The sequence below is a fragment of the Epinephelus moara genome, chromosome 12 (genome assembly GCF_006386435.1).
Source record: "Epinephelus moara isolate mb chromosome 12, YSFRI_EMoa_1.0, whole genome shotgun sequence".
Taxonomy (NCBI): domain Eukaryota; kingdom Metazoa; phylum Chordata; class Actinopteri; order Perciformes; family Serranidae; genus Epinephelus; species Epinephelus moara.
Window position 1 is genome coordinate 40,226,579 of NC_065517.1, and position 18,775 is coordinate 40,245,353.

Consider the following 18,775-nt stretch of genomic DNA (forward strand, 5'->3'; position numbering starts at 1 on the left):
TAATCTTTATGACACTTAAATACAATTTGCATAATAATTTGGAACGCAGTGTATATTAGGGTGTTCTCCCTCATCCCTTACTAAACTGTTTTCTGGCACGTTCATGATGTTAAACGTGACACCAGAGGAAAAAAAGACATTCTTGTCTGTGGCTTTTCCTGTGTTTAAAGAATCTGTATATGCCGGCTAATTTTGTGGAAAATGGGTATAAGTGAGAACAGACATGTCTTTCACATGGAGTCTCCCCTCCTGAGGCAGGTCTTCTCCATTTAAGTGTCACTGACACTAGTCACTCCCTGTAACTGACCCCTGTCCACTGTCACTGAGACAAGCAGCAGCAGCAGCAGCAGCAGCAGCAGCAGTGTGTGACAGGAGGCGGCCTCCCTTGGTTGGCTGTCCAAGAAGAAACATCCCACCCGAGAGCGCCTGTGATACTGTGACACTAGAAGACGGGGTCATTCAAAGGTTGTGGACCTTTGTGGGAGTTACAGCTTTGCTTGAAAATACAGTTTAAGGTTTGTTTTTCATGTTTTACTCTATCATTTTGGATAGAACAGAGCCATTAAAGTATGTAATGGATAAAAAACCCTAGGTGCTGAATATTAAGTTCTTTATCATTATTCATTTTACATTGCGCTAAGGCCACCTGAGTTTATAGTCTGAAGGTCCTTTTCCTCCTCTCCTGCTCTGAGACCATCTGTTACACCACACAATGGGACATTTTCTGGTTCCATACACAGCTCTTTTACATTTCTTTTACTTAGTCTTATTATTCTTATTTGTAACATCTCATCTGTCTTCTCATCTTTATGATTACTCCCAATCAAATCTGACATTTTGTCAGACTGAGGAAGACTTTGTAGGGGACATCTTGACTTCCCTCCGCCTCTACGCGTTCTCTAGATATCTGCACCACAGCAGAGCGTCTGTGTTTCATGAGTAGTTAACATTAGCAAAAGGAAAATTGCAGCATTCCTCCTCCTTCAGATCAGCTTTTGCAGGACAAGTGACATACAAACAAGAATCTAATTGCCTTTGACCTTATTCCATTATTTTGTCTTTTAACTTCCATTTCAGCACTGGAGGTGGGAGTGTGTTGCGTTGTGTAGTTTGACATCTGTGGCTTGTGATCACCTTGCGCTTACACTGTATGAAATATCTGACCAGTTTTATAACATGCACTGTAAAGGTCTGCCAGAACTAAAAGAAAATACAAGACCTTCTTCCTCAGCAGTCTGACAAACTGCTATTTGCGTAGCATCGCTAATTGGATGAGTTCTCCTCCCACACAGTGTCGGGATCAGCCGGTCATGATTCTGTTATATTAGTCAGAATGTGTTGGTATTTGTGTTTTGTCTGAGTGTGGCCATTCAAACCCTTTGTTAATACAATCATTCTTCATCCAAAACAGTAGATACATATTTGGTTACGCTATTACACACAGTCCATGACATGAGCTTATTGTACAACAGGCTGATAGTGCCAATTTATATTATCAGTAATTCATTCACCATTGTCATACACCATTCACACTCACAGACAGACAACCATTCACACTCACATTCACACCTACGGACAATTTAGAGTTACCAATTAACCTGCATGTCTTTGGACTGTGGGAGGAAGCTGGAGCACCTGGAGGAAACCCACGCTGACACAGGGAGAACATGCAAACTCCAGTCGAAGGCTCAGTACTTACGAAGGTTTTAGCAACAATGCATGTGTTTAGGAAGTACTGAGCATACGACTTGATAAATGTTTGACAATTTGTAAAGGTATGTACTGATCTAGTTTTGCTGTTGTTACATGTGGCCCCTTTTACTAAGATTCATCAACAGTTTTCTCTACTTTTTAATTCTTCGTTTACCATGACTGCATGCAAGAAAAAAAGTTTTTTTCAATGATATCAACCAAACACAGGGTGAGTAAATGATTTCCAAATTATCATTTTGTGGGTTGTGTGTTATCTGAATGCAATAACTTTATGCCACAGATTGTCTTTTTAATCGGGCATCTGTGGTGGATGAGGTGTTGTCAGACCATGTGACCTCATAAATATGGACATGTGTTCCCAACTTTGATTACAGGCTGTGTGAACCGATCTGGACCAAGGATTTCGACTTGCTTTTATTTTGTTTTAATAGCAGACCCATGATTTACACAGTAATCTGCATGAGAAATAAGGAAACAGAAAAATGGTTATGATAATGTGTTTCATGTGTTTATAGCGATAAATGTGGCCCAGACAGATGTGGTCACTGTTAGTGGTTTCCACTGTACGACTGCTGTAGCAGTTGGGCAGCCGGAGCTAAACCATATGACATGGGTTGGGAACCAGAGGGGCCCCTGTTCAAGTCTCTGTCCGGTAAATGGAGAGGTGCCCTGAGCAAGGTACTGAACCCTGAATTCCCTGTGGGCATTCTAATTTGTATTTCTGTAATTGTCTGATTTTATTTCATTGCAGTCCTTAGATCTCAACTATTAATGTCACTGTAACTTGTAACTGTCAATAATTGTAAGTATTTATATACCCTGAAAATAATTTCATGCTTCTCTGGCAAAAACAGACCCAGTGCCAAAAGAGCAAAGAGTCACAAGTGAGACACTTTGGTCATGCGTCTGGTGGACACTGACTTACTGGCTACAGTGGCAGCCATGATGGTGCTGGAGCGCCACTGGGGCTTCAGTTTTTGTTGTTTTGTCCCGAACTGTTATGACATACAAACAATAAACAATGAACTAAATACAATACTGTGTCTCATGTCTAACATCATAGAGTAATTACATATGGCTTGTTTGAATTCCTCGAATAGTTTTATGACATTTAAACAGGCACTGTGTAGGAATTTCTCCCATCTAGTGTTGAGATCGTATATTGCATTCAGACGGATAGCGCTCTGTACCAAAAAGCTATGATAACATTGATGAAACCATGTCATCCGATACTTTATGGAGTATTCATTCAGGCTGCTACACAGACACACGCGACGCCAGTTGACAAACCCCCTCCTCACCATGCTGGCTGCCCCTGTTGGGGCGGGTGTAAATCGAAACAAACCAATCACGTCTTGTCTTTTGACAACTGACAAGTGGCTCAACCTCACACACCTCATTCCTCTCCTCGCAACACTGTGTCGCTAACAGCTGTGAGCGACCAGTGCCGCTAACAGCACTAACAGCGCTAACAGCTGTTAGCGGCGCTGGTCACTAACAGCTGTTAGCCACTGTTAGCTGTGATTCTCCTTGAGCAGCTCTCTCCACCTGGGAAAGGCTACCCCGATGTTGACCCTCGTTTTTTTGAAATCACCGGTCACGATGCCTTTTTGCCTTTTTTCGAATGCACCAGCACTTGTGACTAGCCTCACTGCTGCTGCTTTTCTTCACTCTACCTGCAGGCGGAAACCGGAAACCGACAAGTGAAAACGCGAAAGGCGATTCCGTATTTCTCAAGTATGTCCCTGTACCTACCTGTATTTTCAAGATGGCGCACGTACATGATGAGACACCGGTTGCAATGTGTATGTAAATGAGTATTTCGGAGCTTACAGACATACTTAGATATGCTGATGGACATAAATACACATGTGCTAGTACACACTTTTGACTGCAAAATTTGTTTGTCTCAAAGAACAACTGAAACTGTTACACATAGTGCCTGTGAAGAAGACTTCTATTTTTTATTCAGACTTGAGGACATTTTATTCCTAGAATCTGAAGAGGTCTTTTATTTTGGGCTGTCTGTGTCATGGCTTTGATTTGTCACTGATTTGCAGATGGAGCTGTAGCGTGTGACGCTGCCGCAAATGCAGGGGAAAAAAAGACATTTTCCTAAATGCTGCATAATTGTAGCTGTTGTCCAAAAAGCTTGTGGACAGTTTGTGCTTATTTGCCTTTTTTCCCTGCTCTAATTGTGCCGTTCTGAGAAAAATGCTACGCAGAATACAGTATGTGCCCCTGCTGCTTTCCAAACGGTAGGCAAGATCAGTGTGACCTACTGCTGCTTGTGGCAGTAAACTGCTCTCTCTGCTGAGAGGGAGCAGAGGGGAAAACAGCATCATCCATTTTTTAAGTCTTTTTAAACGACTGAGGCAGCAGTGGGGTGGAGGCTTGTGCTGGTTTTTCATATGGACTACTGTACATGTGGTAGATATTTTAATGTGACTGTTGTTTAAAAGAAGGACACGGAGAGGTCACCCCAAAGTTCACCCCTGAATCAAAACAACAAATTTTTCCTCTCACCTGTCGTGCTATTTATCAGTCTAGATTGTTTTGGTGTGAGTTGCAGAGTGTACGAGATATCAGCCGTAGAGATGTCTGCCTTCTCTCCAGTATAATGAAACTAGATGGCACTCAGCTTGTGGAGCTCAAAGCCAGTATAATGAAACTAGATGGCACTCAGCTTGTGGAGCTCAAAGTGTCAAAAAATACATTTGAAAAACTCAACAGCAATGTCTCTTTCCAGAAATCATGACCTGGTTACTCAAGATAATCCACAGACCTTGTTGTGAGCAGTTTCATGGAGGAACTATTTTCTTTCTACTGAACTACACCTGCCAAATGTATCACCATGCAGAAGGAAGCGTGCATCGACTCATGGACGAGAGGCTCGTGCTCGTGACAGCGCAAGATGTAAACATTAATGGCGTCCTCCTCGGCTGAACTGTAACATTAGCTAGCTCAGTGGTGCTAGGTGAGCTAGCAGTAGATGCACGCTTTCTGCAAAGAGACATTGATGTTGAGTTTTTCAAATGTATGTTTTGGCACTTTGAGCTCCACAAGCTGAGTGACATCTAGTTCCATTATACTGGAGAGAAGGCAGACATCTCTATGGCTGATATCTCCAACACTCTGCAACTCACACCAAAACAACCTAGACTGAAAAACAGCACTATACATAAGAAGTAATATAAATAATAGTATTTTTAATTTTGAGGTGAACTGTCCCTTTAAATTTTGCTTCCTATCGTCACTTGATCGCTGCTCCATTTCTTGAACTCACTCGTGCTCTCAGGTCGTTCACACACTCTTCGTCTGGCTGTTTCTGGAGACCTGACAATGAATCTTACAAGAAGTCTTCAGCCCTCACCCCAGCAGTGATACTAGTGGCACTCTGTACTTGCTCACTGTGTGCGAATGATGATGTGAAGGGGTTGTAGCAGCCATGAATTGTGCGTTAGACCAATCAGTGACATTCAGCACTGTGAACTTCATCCCGATACCTCCACAGTCTCCCAGCCAGCAGGCACTGTTCAGTTCCTGGGCCAGACTGTTTTGTCACTGGGAACTATGGCAGATAAACTACATTTAGCCCCTGTTTACTCCAGTCATATGAAAGTAAGGTTTCTGATATAGTTCCTGCGCCCCTGGAAAGGTTCCTACAGTAGAAACTGGCTATAAGTCACGAAGCAAGAAGGTGAAGGAATCCACCTAATGGCATCCTCTTCAGCTGAGCTGTCACGTTAGCTAGCTTAGTGGTGTTAGGTGAGCTAGCAGTAGATGCACACTTCCTTCTGCACCATAATGCTGTTGGTGGGTGTAGTTCAGTAGAAAGAAAACAGTTCCTGCATGAAGCTGCTCACAACAAGGTCTGTGGAATATCTTAAGTAATTGGGTCATGTTTGTTGTGAGCGGTTTCATGTAGGAACCATTTTCTTTCTACCAAGATACACCTGCCAACTGCATTATGGTGCAGGAGGAAGCGTGCATCAACTGCTAGCTCACCTAGCACCACTGAGCTAGCTAACGTTACAGTTCATCAGAGGAGGACGCCATTAATGTTTTCATCTCATGCTGTCACAAGCATGAACCTCTTGCCCCTGAGTGAATGAATGCTTCCCTCTGCGCAGTGATATGTTCGGCAGATGTAGTTCAGTAGACAGAAAATAGTTCCTACACGATGAGGTCTGTGGATTATCTTGAGTAACCAGGTCATGATTTCTATAAAGAGACTTTGATGTTGAGTTTTTCAAATGTACGTTTTTGGCGCTTTGAGCACCACAAGCTGAGTGACATCTAGTTCCACTATACTGGAGAGAAGGCAGACATCTCTACAGCTGATATCTCCAACACTCTGCAACTCACACCAAAACATCTAGACTGATAAATAGCACCACAGGTGAGAGGAAAAATTTGTTGTTTTGATTTGGAGGTGAACTTTGGGGTGACCTCTACGTGTCCTTCTTTTAAACAAGTCACATAGTAGTCCATATGAAAAACCAGCACAAGCCTCCACCCCACTGCTGCTTTCATTATAGTGGAGAGAAGACAGACATCTCCAGCACTTGGCAGCTCACACCAAAACAATCTCGATTGATAAACAGCACCACAGGTGAGAGGAGAAAGATGTATTTTTGATTTTAGGATGAACTGTCCCTATAAATAAAAAAAGCCATTAACTCCAATCTTGTTTTAATTTTGCGTCCAACAACTTGTCTCTATCACACCACACCCTCTTTGCATGAGGCAGCTGATCCACCGGGTGTTGCTAATTAATGAAGGGCATCTTAGAGTCCAAATCCTTTGTTTACTTTATGGTGTCAGCATCGGTGCGTAGCAAAGCCACTAACCTTTGATACGGGCTGTCATCACTGCATAATCATAATCAATTCAGCCAAAAACTGTAACACAGTCTTCTTCAAAGCACATCAAAACTTCATTAACACTCTTAACGCAGCAGAGTGGCTAACGGCTAAGCTGAAACGTGAACGCCATAGCAAAGAGTACAATAAAAACCCCAGAAAAAATGAGGGCAGAATTATATGCTAATCCTTGTCAGCACGAGCTGTGCAGGGGGGCTGCTCTTGTTCCTCTTCAATCAATGTACTGGTACTGGGTGTGTCGAAATCACCTCGAATCAAAACCCAGGTTGAGCTGCGGCCATTATTCTGATTTACTGTTCACAATTTAAAGTTGTTGAATATTTTCCTGCAGTGTTATGTTTGGCATGTCCAATGGGGAGGACGTAGAGCATAGTAATTGCCATTCACATGAAAGTAGTTCAAGAGTGACATACAGCTGCACAGGTTCTTCCTAGATAAGGTTTGGTCGAGATGGAAGAATGTATGGATTAACTAAGTAGGCCATGAGGAAAACAATGGGACTGTTGCAATGAGACTTACTTTTTCTATTTCCTATAATCACTTGCCAGAGAATGGTGGCACCCTACACAGATCGCTTTAATTTCCTTCCGATCCATCTTCCGTTCTTTTTTTTTTGCGGCGGAGAGAAACGTCCCCAGTCCTTGAATGAGTGAAAACGCTTTGAATCCCTGACGTTCATTCGAAATATTCCATTCAAATCTCCATAAATGAATACAAAATGAATACTAGTGGGAATAAATTAGCCACTCGCTAATTAGCCGTTAAGCCATCTTTGAATGTGACATCTTAAGGAATGGAAGGGGTTTCACAATGAGCGGTGGTGCTGAGGCCCGGGGACGTGGCACACAGTCTGTGGGTCTTGTCTGACGTGAGTGCTCACACATACACACACACACACACACATGCACAGACAGACCCTGATATGTGTGGACGTCAGTACCTAGAGCTCTGTGCCTCTGTTAATATTAGTTCTGCACAGTTCACACTCAGCAGATAAAGTCCTCCCCTTAGTGTAAGAGGTGGAGTCAGAGCTCTCTCCGCTCAGACCTGACTGCAGGGTACCAGGGGACCAGACTAATTTTACAGCCTTCAGAAGGAAATTGGATGGGCGTGGAAGGAAAGAAATGGAGGAATGTTCAATTTTGGTCACACTGGACCAGAACCCAGAGATTAATTACACTGTGTACATAGAAAACACATCACAGAGACAAATGACGCCCTGTTACTACACTGCAACGTGCATGTAGACACACATGTAGACACACACAGACAAAAAATATCCACTGTCTACTCACATTGTACGATCAGCTCCACCACGGCCTCCCGGGGCTTCACGTTGAACCCATTAAACTGGCTGGTCTGGCAGCGATATGAGCCCGTCATCTCCCTGGACACATTAACAATACGCAGCACGCCGTCGTAGCTCTCCATCTGCATACTGCCGTCCGGCATGGGCGCCTCCTTATCGGCTCTCGACCACAGGATGATGGGCTTGGGCTTCCCTGAAACAAGGCACTCCAGCTCCACTGTGTCACCCTCGCGGGCCACCAGGGGGGACTTGCCCCGAGGGACTGTCAGGTTGGGGGGAACTAAGAAAGAGAAAAACAGAGGAGGGACTGATATGGGGCTCTAGAAAGTCAGCAGGCGGGGTAAGAGGAAATGGTCGACTGGGGGGAGAAGTGGCGTGGAAGGTATGGGGGAGGAGGGGAGCGAATGAGCATCCAAGTTGCAATGGCGATGAAGCTGAGTCTCAGCCACATACACAGCTTGTATGGAAGGACCATGCGGATATTAGCAGCGGCGATGGCTAACGGCTAGGACTGGACGATCTGAGCATGTACCTGAAGTAAAACCATCATGGAGGGCAGCAGTGAGGAAGTTAAATGCAGTCAAGCAATGGCAAACAATGAACAATGCAATGAAGAGCTGACAAGCAAAATGCACTTTGTGACCATAACAGACAAAGAAAAGAATCAATAATAGCCCTTATAGATTAATAGTTTCCAGGTCGTAGGAAGCCACAGGAATTAAAGTCAGGATCTAAACAAGGACCTGTTGTTTCTCTAATGCATCTGAAGAACCATGAACAAATCAGTCCAATTATATAACAGGAGGAAATAAAGCTGAGTCATTGTACTTATTTCATACAAACACCAAGGGGAGAGTTTAAGTGCCAGACTATTTCAAAAAAGTAAAACTAATTAACATTTATGTCCTTGGTTGAATCTGTTATCTTGGTCAGACTTCCCCTTTGGACAGATCCAGTATAGCCATTTCTCCCAGCTTCCAGTCTGTATGCTACGCTACGCTAACTGTGTCCTGGCTGGACCTTCATATCTAAGAAAACTTCCTTTAAAGGGACGGCTCAGTTCAGCACAAAACACATACTTTCCTCTTACCTGTCGTGCTATTGGTCAGTCTAGATTATTTTGGTGTGAGCTGCCGCGTGTTGGAGATATCTGCCGCAGAGACGTCTGCCTTGTCTCAAATATAGTGGTAAAAGATGTCACAAAAAATTTGAAAACCTCAACAGTCGTGTCTTTTTCCAGAAATCATGACACGGTTACTGAAGATAATCCACAGACCTTGTTGTGTAGTTTCATGTAGGAATTATTTTCTTTCTACACACCCCAACCAACCGTATCGCCGCACCGAAGGAAGAGTGCATCTACTCATAGGTCCCGTTTATATGACAACGATTTCAACTGAAAACGGTAAACTTTAGTTGCATTTTGGCCGATCGTTTACACGACAGCGGCGTTTTGGGTGCCTGAAAATGCAAAGTTTTGAAAACGGGTTCCAGAGTGCAACTTTTTGGAAACAGCACCGTCTCCGTTGTCATGTAAACTTGCAATATGCAGTTCCTCTGAAAACAGAGACTTTCGCACATGCGCATTACGGTTCCAGTCACTGGGCATGGGCGAGAAAGTCGACCATCACAACAACAATGGCGGAGTCCCGAGCTCTGCTTGTGCTGCTCACCCTGTTGAATTTATCAACGCTTCCCCATCATAGTGTAGAATTACTGTAGCAACTCCACCTTGTCGTCCGTCCAGACAAATGTTCGTGCAGTTGCCATTTTGTTTGTTTATATATCGCCGCTCTGTAGAAGGAACTGTAAGCATCACACCACCAACTACTGGCCTGGCATGTATACTGCAGCGGTTTTGGTCATTTTTGCGGATCTGTGTGCACAGCGATTGTTATCAAAACGTTGTCGTCTAAATGCGGAACTTTTTTCAAAAAGAAAATGAGAAACGATTCTGCTTTCAGTGGATCGTTTTCGTGTAAACATGGCCATAGACAAGAGGCTTGTGCATGACAGCATGAGATGGAAACATTAATGATGTACTTCTCAGCTGAGCTGTAACATTAGCTAGCTCAGTGGTGCTAGGTAAGCTAGCAGTAGATGCACACTTCCCTCTGCGCGGTGATACAGTTGGCAGCTGTGGTTCGGTAGAAAGAAAATAGTTTTGACATGAAACTAGTTTTGAACCTCTCAGTTCATTACGATTTCCAGTGGACATTATAAAAACACACACAGACCGAAAAGCTCCTGGAAACAAGTGGAAAGACCTACAACCAATCAGAGCAATACAATGTTTGAGATAGTGCTGGGCGACACCTGCAAGTTGGGACGTTGCTCGGACCATTTTCGAAAACCTTTTCAAATTAGAGCTAAACAGTACACTAAAATGTGAATCAGAAAATAGTTTAAAGCTGAAAATAAGCAATACAGTAACCAAATCTTGATTCATATTTGATCATTGCTGCCTAGTTTGAAACTCTGATCTGAGTTCAGTGAGCCTGGTGTGTTGCACTGGATAAAGCAGAGACCAGTAATGCTGCTCTGTCAATCACCTTATCAAACAACAAGGTCTGTGGATCATCTTGAGTAACTGTATCATGATTTATGGAAAGAGACATTGTGCGCTTTGAGGACCACAAGCCAAGTGGCATCTAGTTCCATTATATTAAAGAGCAGGCAGACATCTCTACGAGCAACATCTCCAACACTCGGTATCTAGATTGATAAATAGCACGACAGGTGAAAGGAAGACTATGTATTTTGTATTTTGGAGTGAACTGTCCATTTAAGTTTTACTTTGATTACCTTCCTATCTTCACTTAATTGCCGCCCCATCTGTCTGTCTCGTTCGTACTCTCAGCTTCATTATCTTGCTCTTTTTGGACCAGTTGGAAACCGGACAACTTCACTTTGTCTTTAACATCAATGACTTGGACAAGAAATGTCCGACCCTCAGCCTAGTATTGATACAAGCGGCACCCTGTGTGAATGGAGCTGTTAAGGGGTTGTAGCAGCCATGAATTTTGTGTTTGACCAAACAGCGATTTTCTGCACTGTAAACTCCATCCCTGTAGTTCGGGGGCCAGTCTATTTTGTCTCTGGGAGCTATGGCAAATTTAATCCATGGTTCTTCCGGTGAAAATGAAACTAAGGTGTCTGAAATAGTTCCTGGGCCCCTGGAAAGGTTCCTACAGTGAAAGCAGGCAATAAATCACTGGATAAGAAGGTAAAAGAATACTAATAATCTCACTATAAACACACTCTATCTACTCTACATCTGCCTAAGCAACGCATTACCCTTCTAGATACCATCATCATCATCGTCAGCATTGCCATTACCATCATCAGTATTACAGTATTATCATCATCCTTGTCACATTTTCAGCATAATGTTCATCATCACATCACATTCTCATCACAATACTATTTTCAGGATGGATTTCACCACCGTTCATTACAACATTCATAATTCTTATCACCCTCGCCATCATTACCATCACTCTCCACAGCTTTTTGCTTCTCTGCCCTCCTCCTCATGCAGCTACTCAATCTCAGCACAGCGTCGTATAATTCAGAGCATTTACAACAGAACACTCCCAAAGGTGATATAGTGTTATTGCTGGCCGTGTAGCAAAATATGACCCAATAAATATTTTTGCCTTTGTTTAACGGACACTTAGAGCCTTGGCTGGAAGTGAACTATGAATAATAAAAGAAGAGCAAAGTGCCAAATTGCTGGACACATTTGCAGGTTTCCTTGAGTGTGCCTTGTGTGTGTGTGTGTGTGTGTGTGTGTGTGTGTGAGTGTGTGTGTGTTCTAAGTTTGGAAAGCGAGGAAACTAGCAGGTTGGATCACGCAGTCTGGTTCCTCATCAAGCATGCTGGCCAAGTGAATTTGTTTAATTAGCAAACCTGGCAAATTGCACCAGCTCCTAGAGTGCTGTGTGTGAGTGTGTGTGTATTTTTGTTTTCATGTATTTTTGTACAAGTCCAAACCATCAGCAGACTCCAAGACTATTTTGTAGCGCTGCTCCCAAAAATAGTTTGCAGCCAGAGAGTTGAGGAGTGAAAATCTTCTCAGCAATGATGAAACCGTGTCATGCTTCCCAGATGATTTTCGAATCACTGTCATTCTGCCCAAACAATGCTGCAGCTGGAATGAAGTCAAGCCACAGTGAAGTTTCATGGTGATGAAATCGCTAGCAATCTCCAGAAAACGAAACGGAGTCCAGCTATATTTCCTTTGACCCCATTTCTGTCTGGACGAGAGGCAACAATCCCGCTGCCATCTCAATTCTGAAGCTGTCGCTGATTTCCTTTGTCCTTAAGGTGACTCAAAAGGTTCTAACTCACTCAAAATGCTGAAACAACAGGACAAAAAACTGGATGTGATTGGCAGATGGTAGAAACAGGGCGAAGCTCAACATGCAGCCCTGATTCTCAGGTTGAGCTGAACCCCATCTTTACTCCAAAATGAAACATCAACCGCAACTTTGGCTCACTGTTGACCCCACATTATGCACTGAGAACATCAGTGTCCAGGAGGAAGAAAGAGTGGGTCTAAACACAGGCTGTTCTCATGCACTGTTTGTAAGTATACCTATGACAAGTAATGCACCACAATTCCTACATAACCCCTCTAACCATGACTCAGTAATTTGTGTAAAACCCACGCACGTAACCAATATGGCTGGGATCACGTGACCAATGCACTCATGGATGGGTCAAGCAACACAGGATGTTCCCCCAGGAGACCAGTGTTCAGGACCGCGTCAAACCAAGTGAACCATTAGGGTACACTGTCACCATGTTTCAGTTCCTAAACCTAACCTATGAAACCTAACTGCCTTAAACCTTACTAAGAGACCTTGCATTAATTATGTAACTTAACATGAAGTATGCAGCACCGGGGGGGCACTGGGGGCTAATGTTAGGTATTATGTGAACCTCTGTATAAGCATTTTCAAAAGATATAGTAAGAACAAATGTATCAGGATACGTTTGGAAAATTGTATGCATTGTGAAATTGAATTGTACCTTTGAATTAGACATTAAAGGGATACTTCACCCCCCAAATGATCATTTTTAGTACGAATTACTCACCCGCAGTCGTAAAACTGTTGAAGTATAAGACTGTAACTACCATTGAGGACACCAAGGTCATGACCTCAGTATTTTTGTCCGACCTAAATGAATGAATAAAATGAAAATAAAAATAAACCATCTCATTTGTGCGGTGAAAGTACGTGGGAGGACCGATGGGAGGTGACTGAGTGACTCTCTCTTCTCCATAATAACAATTATGTAAAAAAGAAAATTCTGGCATTCTTGTTTGATCGAGGCACTCGCATACGCGCTGTGTTTAGTGGGGCAACTCGGGCACCTGTCAGGCTGCCACTCAGCTGTGTGGACAGCAGTCAGCGATCGAGCCAGGTAACTGAATAAACTAAAATCATTTCAGTGTGGGCTGCTTGCTTGCTTCGTGTAATTCTTCTAACAAGAGGCAGCTAGTTAGCTAGGTAACGTTAGCTTGCTATTTTAACCCCATGGGTTTTTTTTTTACTGCAAACAAAGTGGCAAATATTATCTTGGAGGACATCATTGCACTTGGTTGACTATTTTTCTATGATCTTAGATGTAAATATTGCATGTTTCTTTCAGATAAAACACATTTTTGACTCGTGAATGAATCAATGGAATTTCTTGCAATAATGAAAACATACTGGCAAACATGTCCGCCTGGCACAAACCACATGTTTTGGACAGCTGTGAAGTGACAGAATGTCCCACCATCATGGTTCTTATATTGCCAGATTCCAGAGAGTCTCCCCTCTTCAGATATGGCAGAATATGTCTACTATGTAGTTCTTTATAGATGTAGCCTCTTAATTTGGCTGTCAAAGTGCACCAGATTGAAGCCTTTTGATATATAATTGACAAAAATTTCTGACCCCCCCACATGCACCACGACTAAATGACCTCGGTATTTCAAAAATCCTGCGTACAGCCCTGATTAGAAGGACTACACAAGTCGCCTAAGTGATGTCATAGTCTCTCTTTGGCTAAAGCTTCGATACCTGTGTGTTTCGCACTGATAAAAAGGACCCTAGGCCTGTACTACGCAGCAGGACTTGGAGTTAGGGCTGTAACTTCAGGGGGAACAGTTAACCTGCTCTGGCCCATATATTGTTATAGGTCAGTACGCAGTGATAGTGCTACTACTTTTACACTCTGATTCCATCACTGCAATATTTTATTAGTAAAATAATCCACACACTGATAGCTGGCTCCTGTTATAATAAATGTACAATTTCAGCAGATAGACCTCATCAGTCATTAACTCAGCTACTTTTCCACCCTTTACTTCAGTAGCAGAAACAGTCTGGCATCACGTTAAAGTGTTTTTAGTGACAGATATGCAACTACATGGCAAAAAATACTAATGTCACATGGGCCCATAGCCCAGTGATACTGACACGTGCTTCAAGTCTTGACCAATGGTGAATTCTTGAATAGTATTTTCAACATTTTTTTTCAACATTATCCGTTACAAGATTACAGAATGATGTTTACATCCTGCACCATTGACATTTTAGTCTCGTAGTCCGTTTCATCTCATGATATGAAGCAGCCTACTTCATCTATAGCTCTGATGAACGCGCTCGTGGCTGGACAGGAAAACCCAGAGTTGACTGAACAAGCTGATAACCAGCTTTGTAGTATCGGTTATCCAGACGGCCAATGTTAGGGTTAGTCAAGCCAGATGACGAAAAGATATCCTGGGTAAGTTGAACTGGCTTTGTGGTACAGGCCTTAGGAGTCGCTAGGAAAACACATCAGGTGTGATAACGTTAGCTTTGGAACATAGCTAAGTTACCTAGCTAGCTGGGTGATGTAGGTGATGTACTTTTTGAGACAAGCAATGGAGTACACTGAACACATAACCAAACAGCACTATCACAAACTGACCTTTAAAAAGGGTCAAAATCTCGTTTTTCTCTTACTGCTAACAAACGTACTTATTTATTCTGAAATAAGGTCCCATGGGTGACGCCAGAAGGAGTGTGACTTTGCCTCTCTATAGCGCTAATTATCAGGTGATAATTACGTGTGATGTGAGTGGGACAACCTTTAATGCACATGTAATAATTTAATCCACTGTTAATATAAAAATATTGATCATAGCAGCTTTAAACTAATTCTACTGTATCTGTGAAATACTGTACTGAACACTTAGATTAATATGTCTGTTAGCCGTTGTAAACCACACGTAGAGCTGCTTCAGCTAGTGCAACATTTCTGTCTAACTCTTGGAGTAAGTAATACATAAACATGTTGGTGTAATTAGCACGGGATAATGAACTCTGGTCATTCACAGATAAGTCTTGGCAAAGCTGTTTGGCACCAAAGAAGCAGCAAAAATGATCTCCGCCGAGACAATGACAGCAGACACTCATTTCACTCTAATACATTCGCTGATTGGTATTCACACAATGTCTCGACTGAGGCAGCCAGGTGTCAAGAGCTGACATATTTCTTTCCACAGCATATTTTCTCCACTTTTCCGAACGTTTCCTTGGGTTCCAAACAGCGAAATGGTGAACTGACAGCGGTGGGATAGGAGGAGAGCAGCGAGCATCCATTAGCGAGTGGAGGAGAGGTGTATTCACTGAGTTGCCATCATTACACCTGGCCTCTCCACAGCCCAGATTAGGCAGGCAATTACAGTTGTCTGCCTATTGGGTTTGGCAGCACAAATACTGGCCATCAGCTGCCATTGTCTCTCTCTGCACCATCATGGAAACGCAAACAGGCATACATGCGCACAGACACTCGCTCATCACTCTCTCTCGCTTACTCTGTACCTCATTCTTCCTCCTGCTCTCTCTTTCCAAGTGAACACCCTGCCTCTGTGTGTGAGACTGACCACTGAGATGCTCAGTGTGGCAGAGAGCCCGCTACTGGTCTTCACTGTGCTCTCATTGTGCCAAAGCCATCCAAATGCCAGTGATGCCTGCAGGGCATGCCCGCTGTGTGCGTATGCTTGTATAGTGTGCACTTACGTGGTTTTATATCTCAGCGTGTGCGTATAGCTGAGTGTCTCTCTTCTCGCCCACGGGTGACACCATGCTGTGATCCTGCCTCGGCTCCTCAATGGGATGCTTCTTGTTGTTTGTGTCTCAAAACGCTGCGCCTATGTGTGCGCTTGTGTACTTTGCAGGGCTAAATTGGGACTGGACCTCCTTGTTTGGCCTCAGCAGTGCTGAACATCTCCTGGGCCTCAGCTGGAATGATCCTCCAAGTGTAGAGATTGATTGCTGGAGCCTTTCAGCAGAATCCAGCAGCGCCGCAGCAGACACACTGCAATGTGAGCTGACTGCAAACCGTGAAAAATATCTGGCACTTTGCATTTTCTTACAGCGTCGGGAGCCAGAGCGGTGCACACGGACATCTTTGAGAATAAACAACATTCCCGTTGCCCCCTTTTTCGGGTAAGTGCGGTGACATCACTCCCCGTCGCCATGGCAACATAGCGCTCTCTACAACTGCAAGTCCTGCAGAGTGTGTGTCTGCATGTGTGAGAGTGTGTGTTTAGACAGCTTGAGGCCAATGAGTTGGTCACAATGTGACAGGACTCTGTGCTCCTCTGAGTCCTGGACCTCTGGGGACAGAGAGGAATCCCAAAGGTTCACTGTGGACATGTTAGTGGATCTGTGTGTGCTTGTGTGTGTGTGTGTGGCAGAGCTGCACCTATACCCAGAGCTGCTCAAGTGTAATAAATATCCACAGATGTGTTAAAATTGGCTTAGTGTTTTGATAGACTGCAGCGACACACTACTGACTACACATACTCCAGTGAGGGTTTTCAGCTCAGCGCTGTTCCCCTGATATCTTACAACTTACCTTGCAATCAATCACACAAACCCCTCATGAATTCATGCGGCTGAGATTGTAGAGCAGCAGGTTTTCGATACCAAAGCCCTCATGGGTTACAGTTTGATTTGTGGCTCCACAAACACTCCTGTTTGTTAGAATTTACCCAACCAGTCAGAGCTAAAGGAATGCCCACTGGTTTAGAAACGCACAAACACACAGCTGCAGCACCTCCACGTTTTCTGCTGCTAAGTAGTGAACAACTCCCTGGAAGGACCAGAGTTTATGTACATCGCTCAAGGGGCCTCGACAGTAGTTAATGAGGGAGGGAAGAGCGTTTTCTATCCATGTTTCCCTGCAGGTTTTCCCAGCTGGACAGGGAGGTGATTTCCCAGATGGCCACCTCCATAAAGCATGACTTCAGGTGGTGCAGCTGATGCTATATGCAGGTACACTGGGGATAATGTGCTGAGTTATCTAGTCTTATTAACATATTTTATGGACTCACTTAAGGAAAAACTGGTCACAGTGTAACTACGAACGCTACCACCACACTGCTGCCTGCCACACTTGCTTTCCCACACCTCCATAAATGCACATACTAGTGTTTAAAAACCACAGAGTTGCTTTGTACTGACAGTTTCCAGTGTTTGAGACAAACATCACAGCTGACATATGCTGCCAGGTGGTTACATGCCTCTCACAGCAGAAGTGGCATGACCGTGGCATCTACTGTTATCATATGGCAGATTTCAGAGGACAGCATCCCAGCTCTGGGACAGCTGTTAGGCCCCTTCATCCCAGTTCACAGCTCACTGGGCCTGTTTCTGGATCTCTGTTGGCTTTATAATCCAATACTGGGATTTACTGCTCTCAGATGTCATTATGTGAGTCCAGTTCACAGATCCTGACCTAATTCTGTATCATACAGCTATCAGAGACATTTAGTTTCAGGATTTTAGCTCTGATTGCACACACACAATTCACACTGTCCGCATCGTTTTTCACTCATTTCAATGAATGGACTGGACCATTTTTTTCGTGTAGTGTGGTGTTATAAGTCATGTCACAGTTTCAGGTCTATTACAGACACATGTGTCCTAACTGACCTCTGGCTACCCTGAACAGCGACTGTCCAATCATAGCTTTAAGGGCAAAACTGGACACGGCGGACTCTGGTGGGTTTGGGGCTGTTTCTCGCTAAACAAAAACCATCTTAAGGTCTGTCTCTCTGGGGATAATTTCTAAACTGTCAGACAATTAAAATAATAATCTGAACATGTCAGCAGCAAAAAAAAAAGCCCTTTTTGTGGCCGTAAATTAAAGGTGCAAACATGTCCTGAGTATTTACATTACAGCTGTTTTCCCATTTGCTGCTTCGACAAGACGAAAATAGGAAAATAGGATCCAGGTTACAAAACACCACACTTACTCTTTAAAGTGTTTGTAGGGCCTTTTTGGCCGTTCCAAAGGCAGAGAATGAATCAAACTGTGCGTTTGCTCTAACATAAGCTTAACATACTTCCAAGTCCATTACACACATTATTTAAAAATAGCAGGGGCTACAGGTGATGTAAAAAACAACAACAAAAAAAACCTCCCCATTCACAACTAGCACATCCACTGTATAAAATCCCAGCTGTGTGGAAGCTGGTCCTGGATGCTATCAGAGTTCGGGCTAATGTTAGCAATCAACTGACCCTTCACTAAGCCCCGCCCCTTTGTGATGGTCCAACAAGCTGTCGCAGTAAGCATGGAGCCCACACTGTAACTAACTGCACTCCCTGAAGAAATATGATCATATTTTTGGACAACTGAAAGAGTGACTCCAGAGAGCAGCAGACAGAGGGGTCTACAGTCTGTGTTTGAAGGATATATCCAGGATGTCAAACTGACTCAGCAGCAACAACAGGTTAAAAAGACAAAGATAGTTAGAAGCTAAAGCCGAACTATAGGCTACAGATCACAGTGTAAAAGTGAACCACCACATCAC

At 43.5% G+C, this 18,775-nt stretch overlaps 1 protein-coding gene across 1 annotated transcript in view; it reads right to left on the bottom strand.

The window, feature by feature from the left end:
* The window catches only part of LOC126398252 (MAM domain-containing glycosylphosphatidylinositol anchor protein 2-like), a 338,561-nt gene that overhangs the window by 105,851 nt on the left and 213,935 nt on the right, over window positions 1–18,775 (bottom strand). The window contains exon 9 of the mRNA XM_050057437.1: window positions 7,895–8,188. Within this exon, the coding sequence (XP_049913394.1) occupies window positions 7,895–8,188 (294 nt within the window). The remainder of the gene's footprint in view (window positions 1–7,894; window positions 8,189–18,775) is intronic.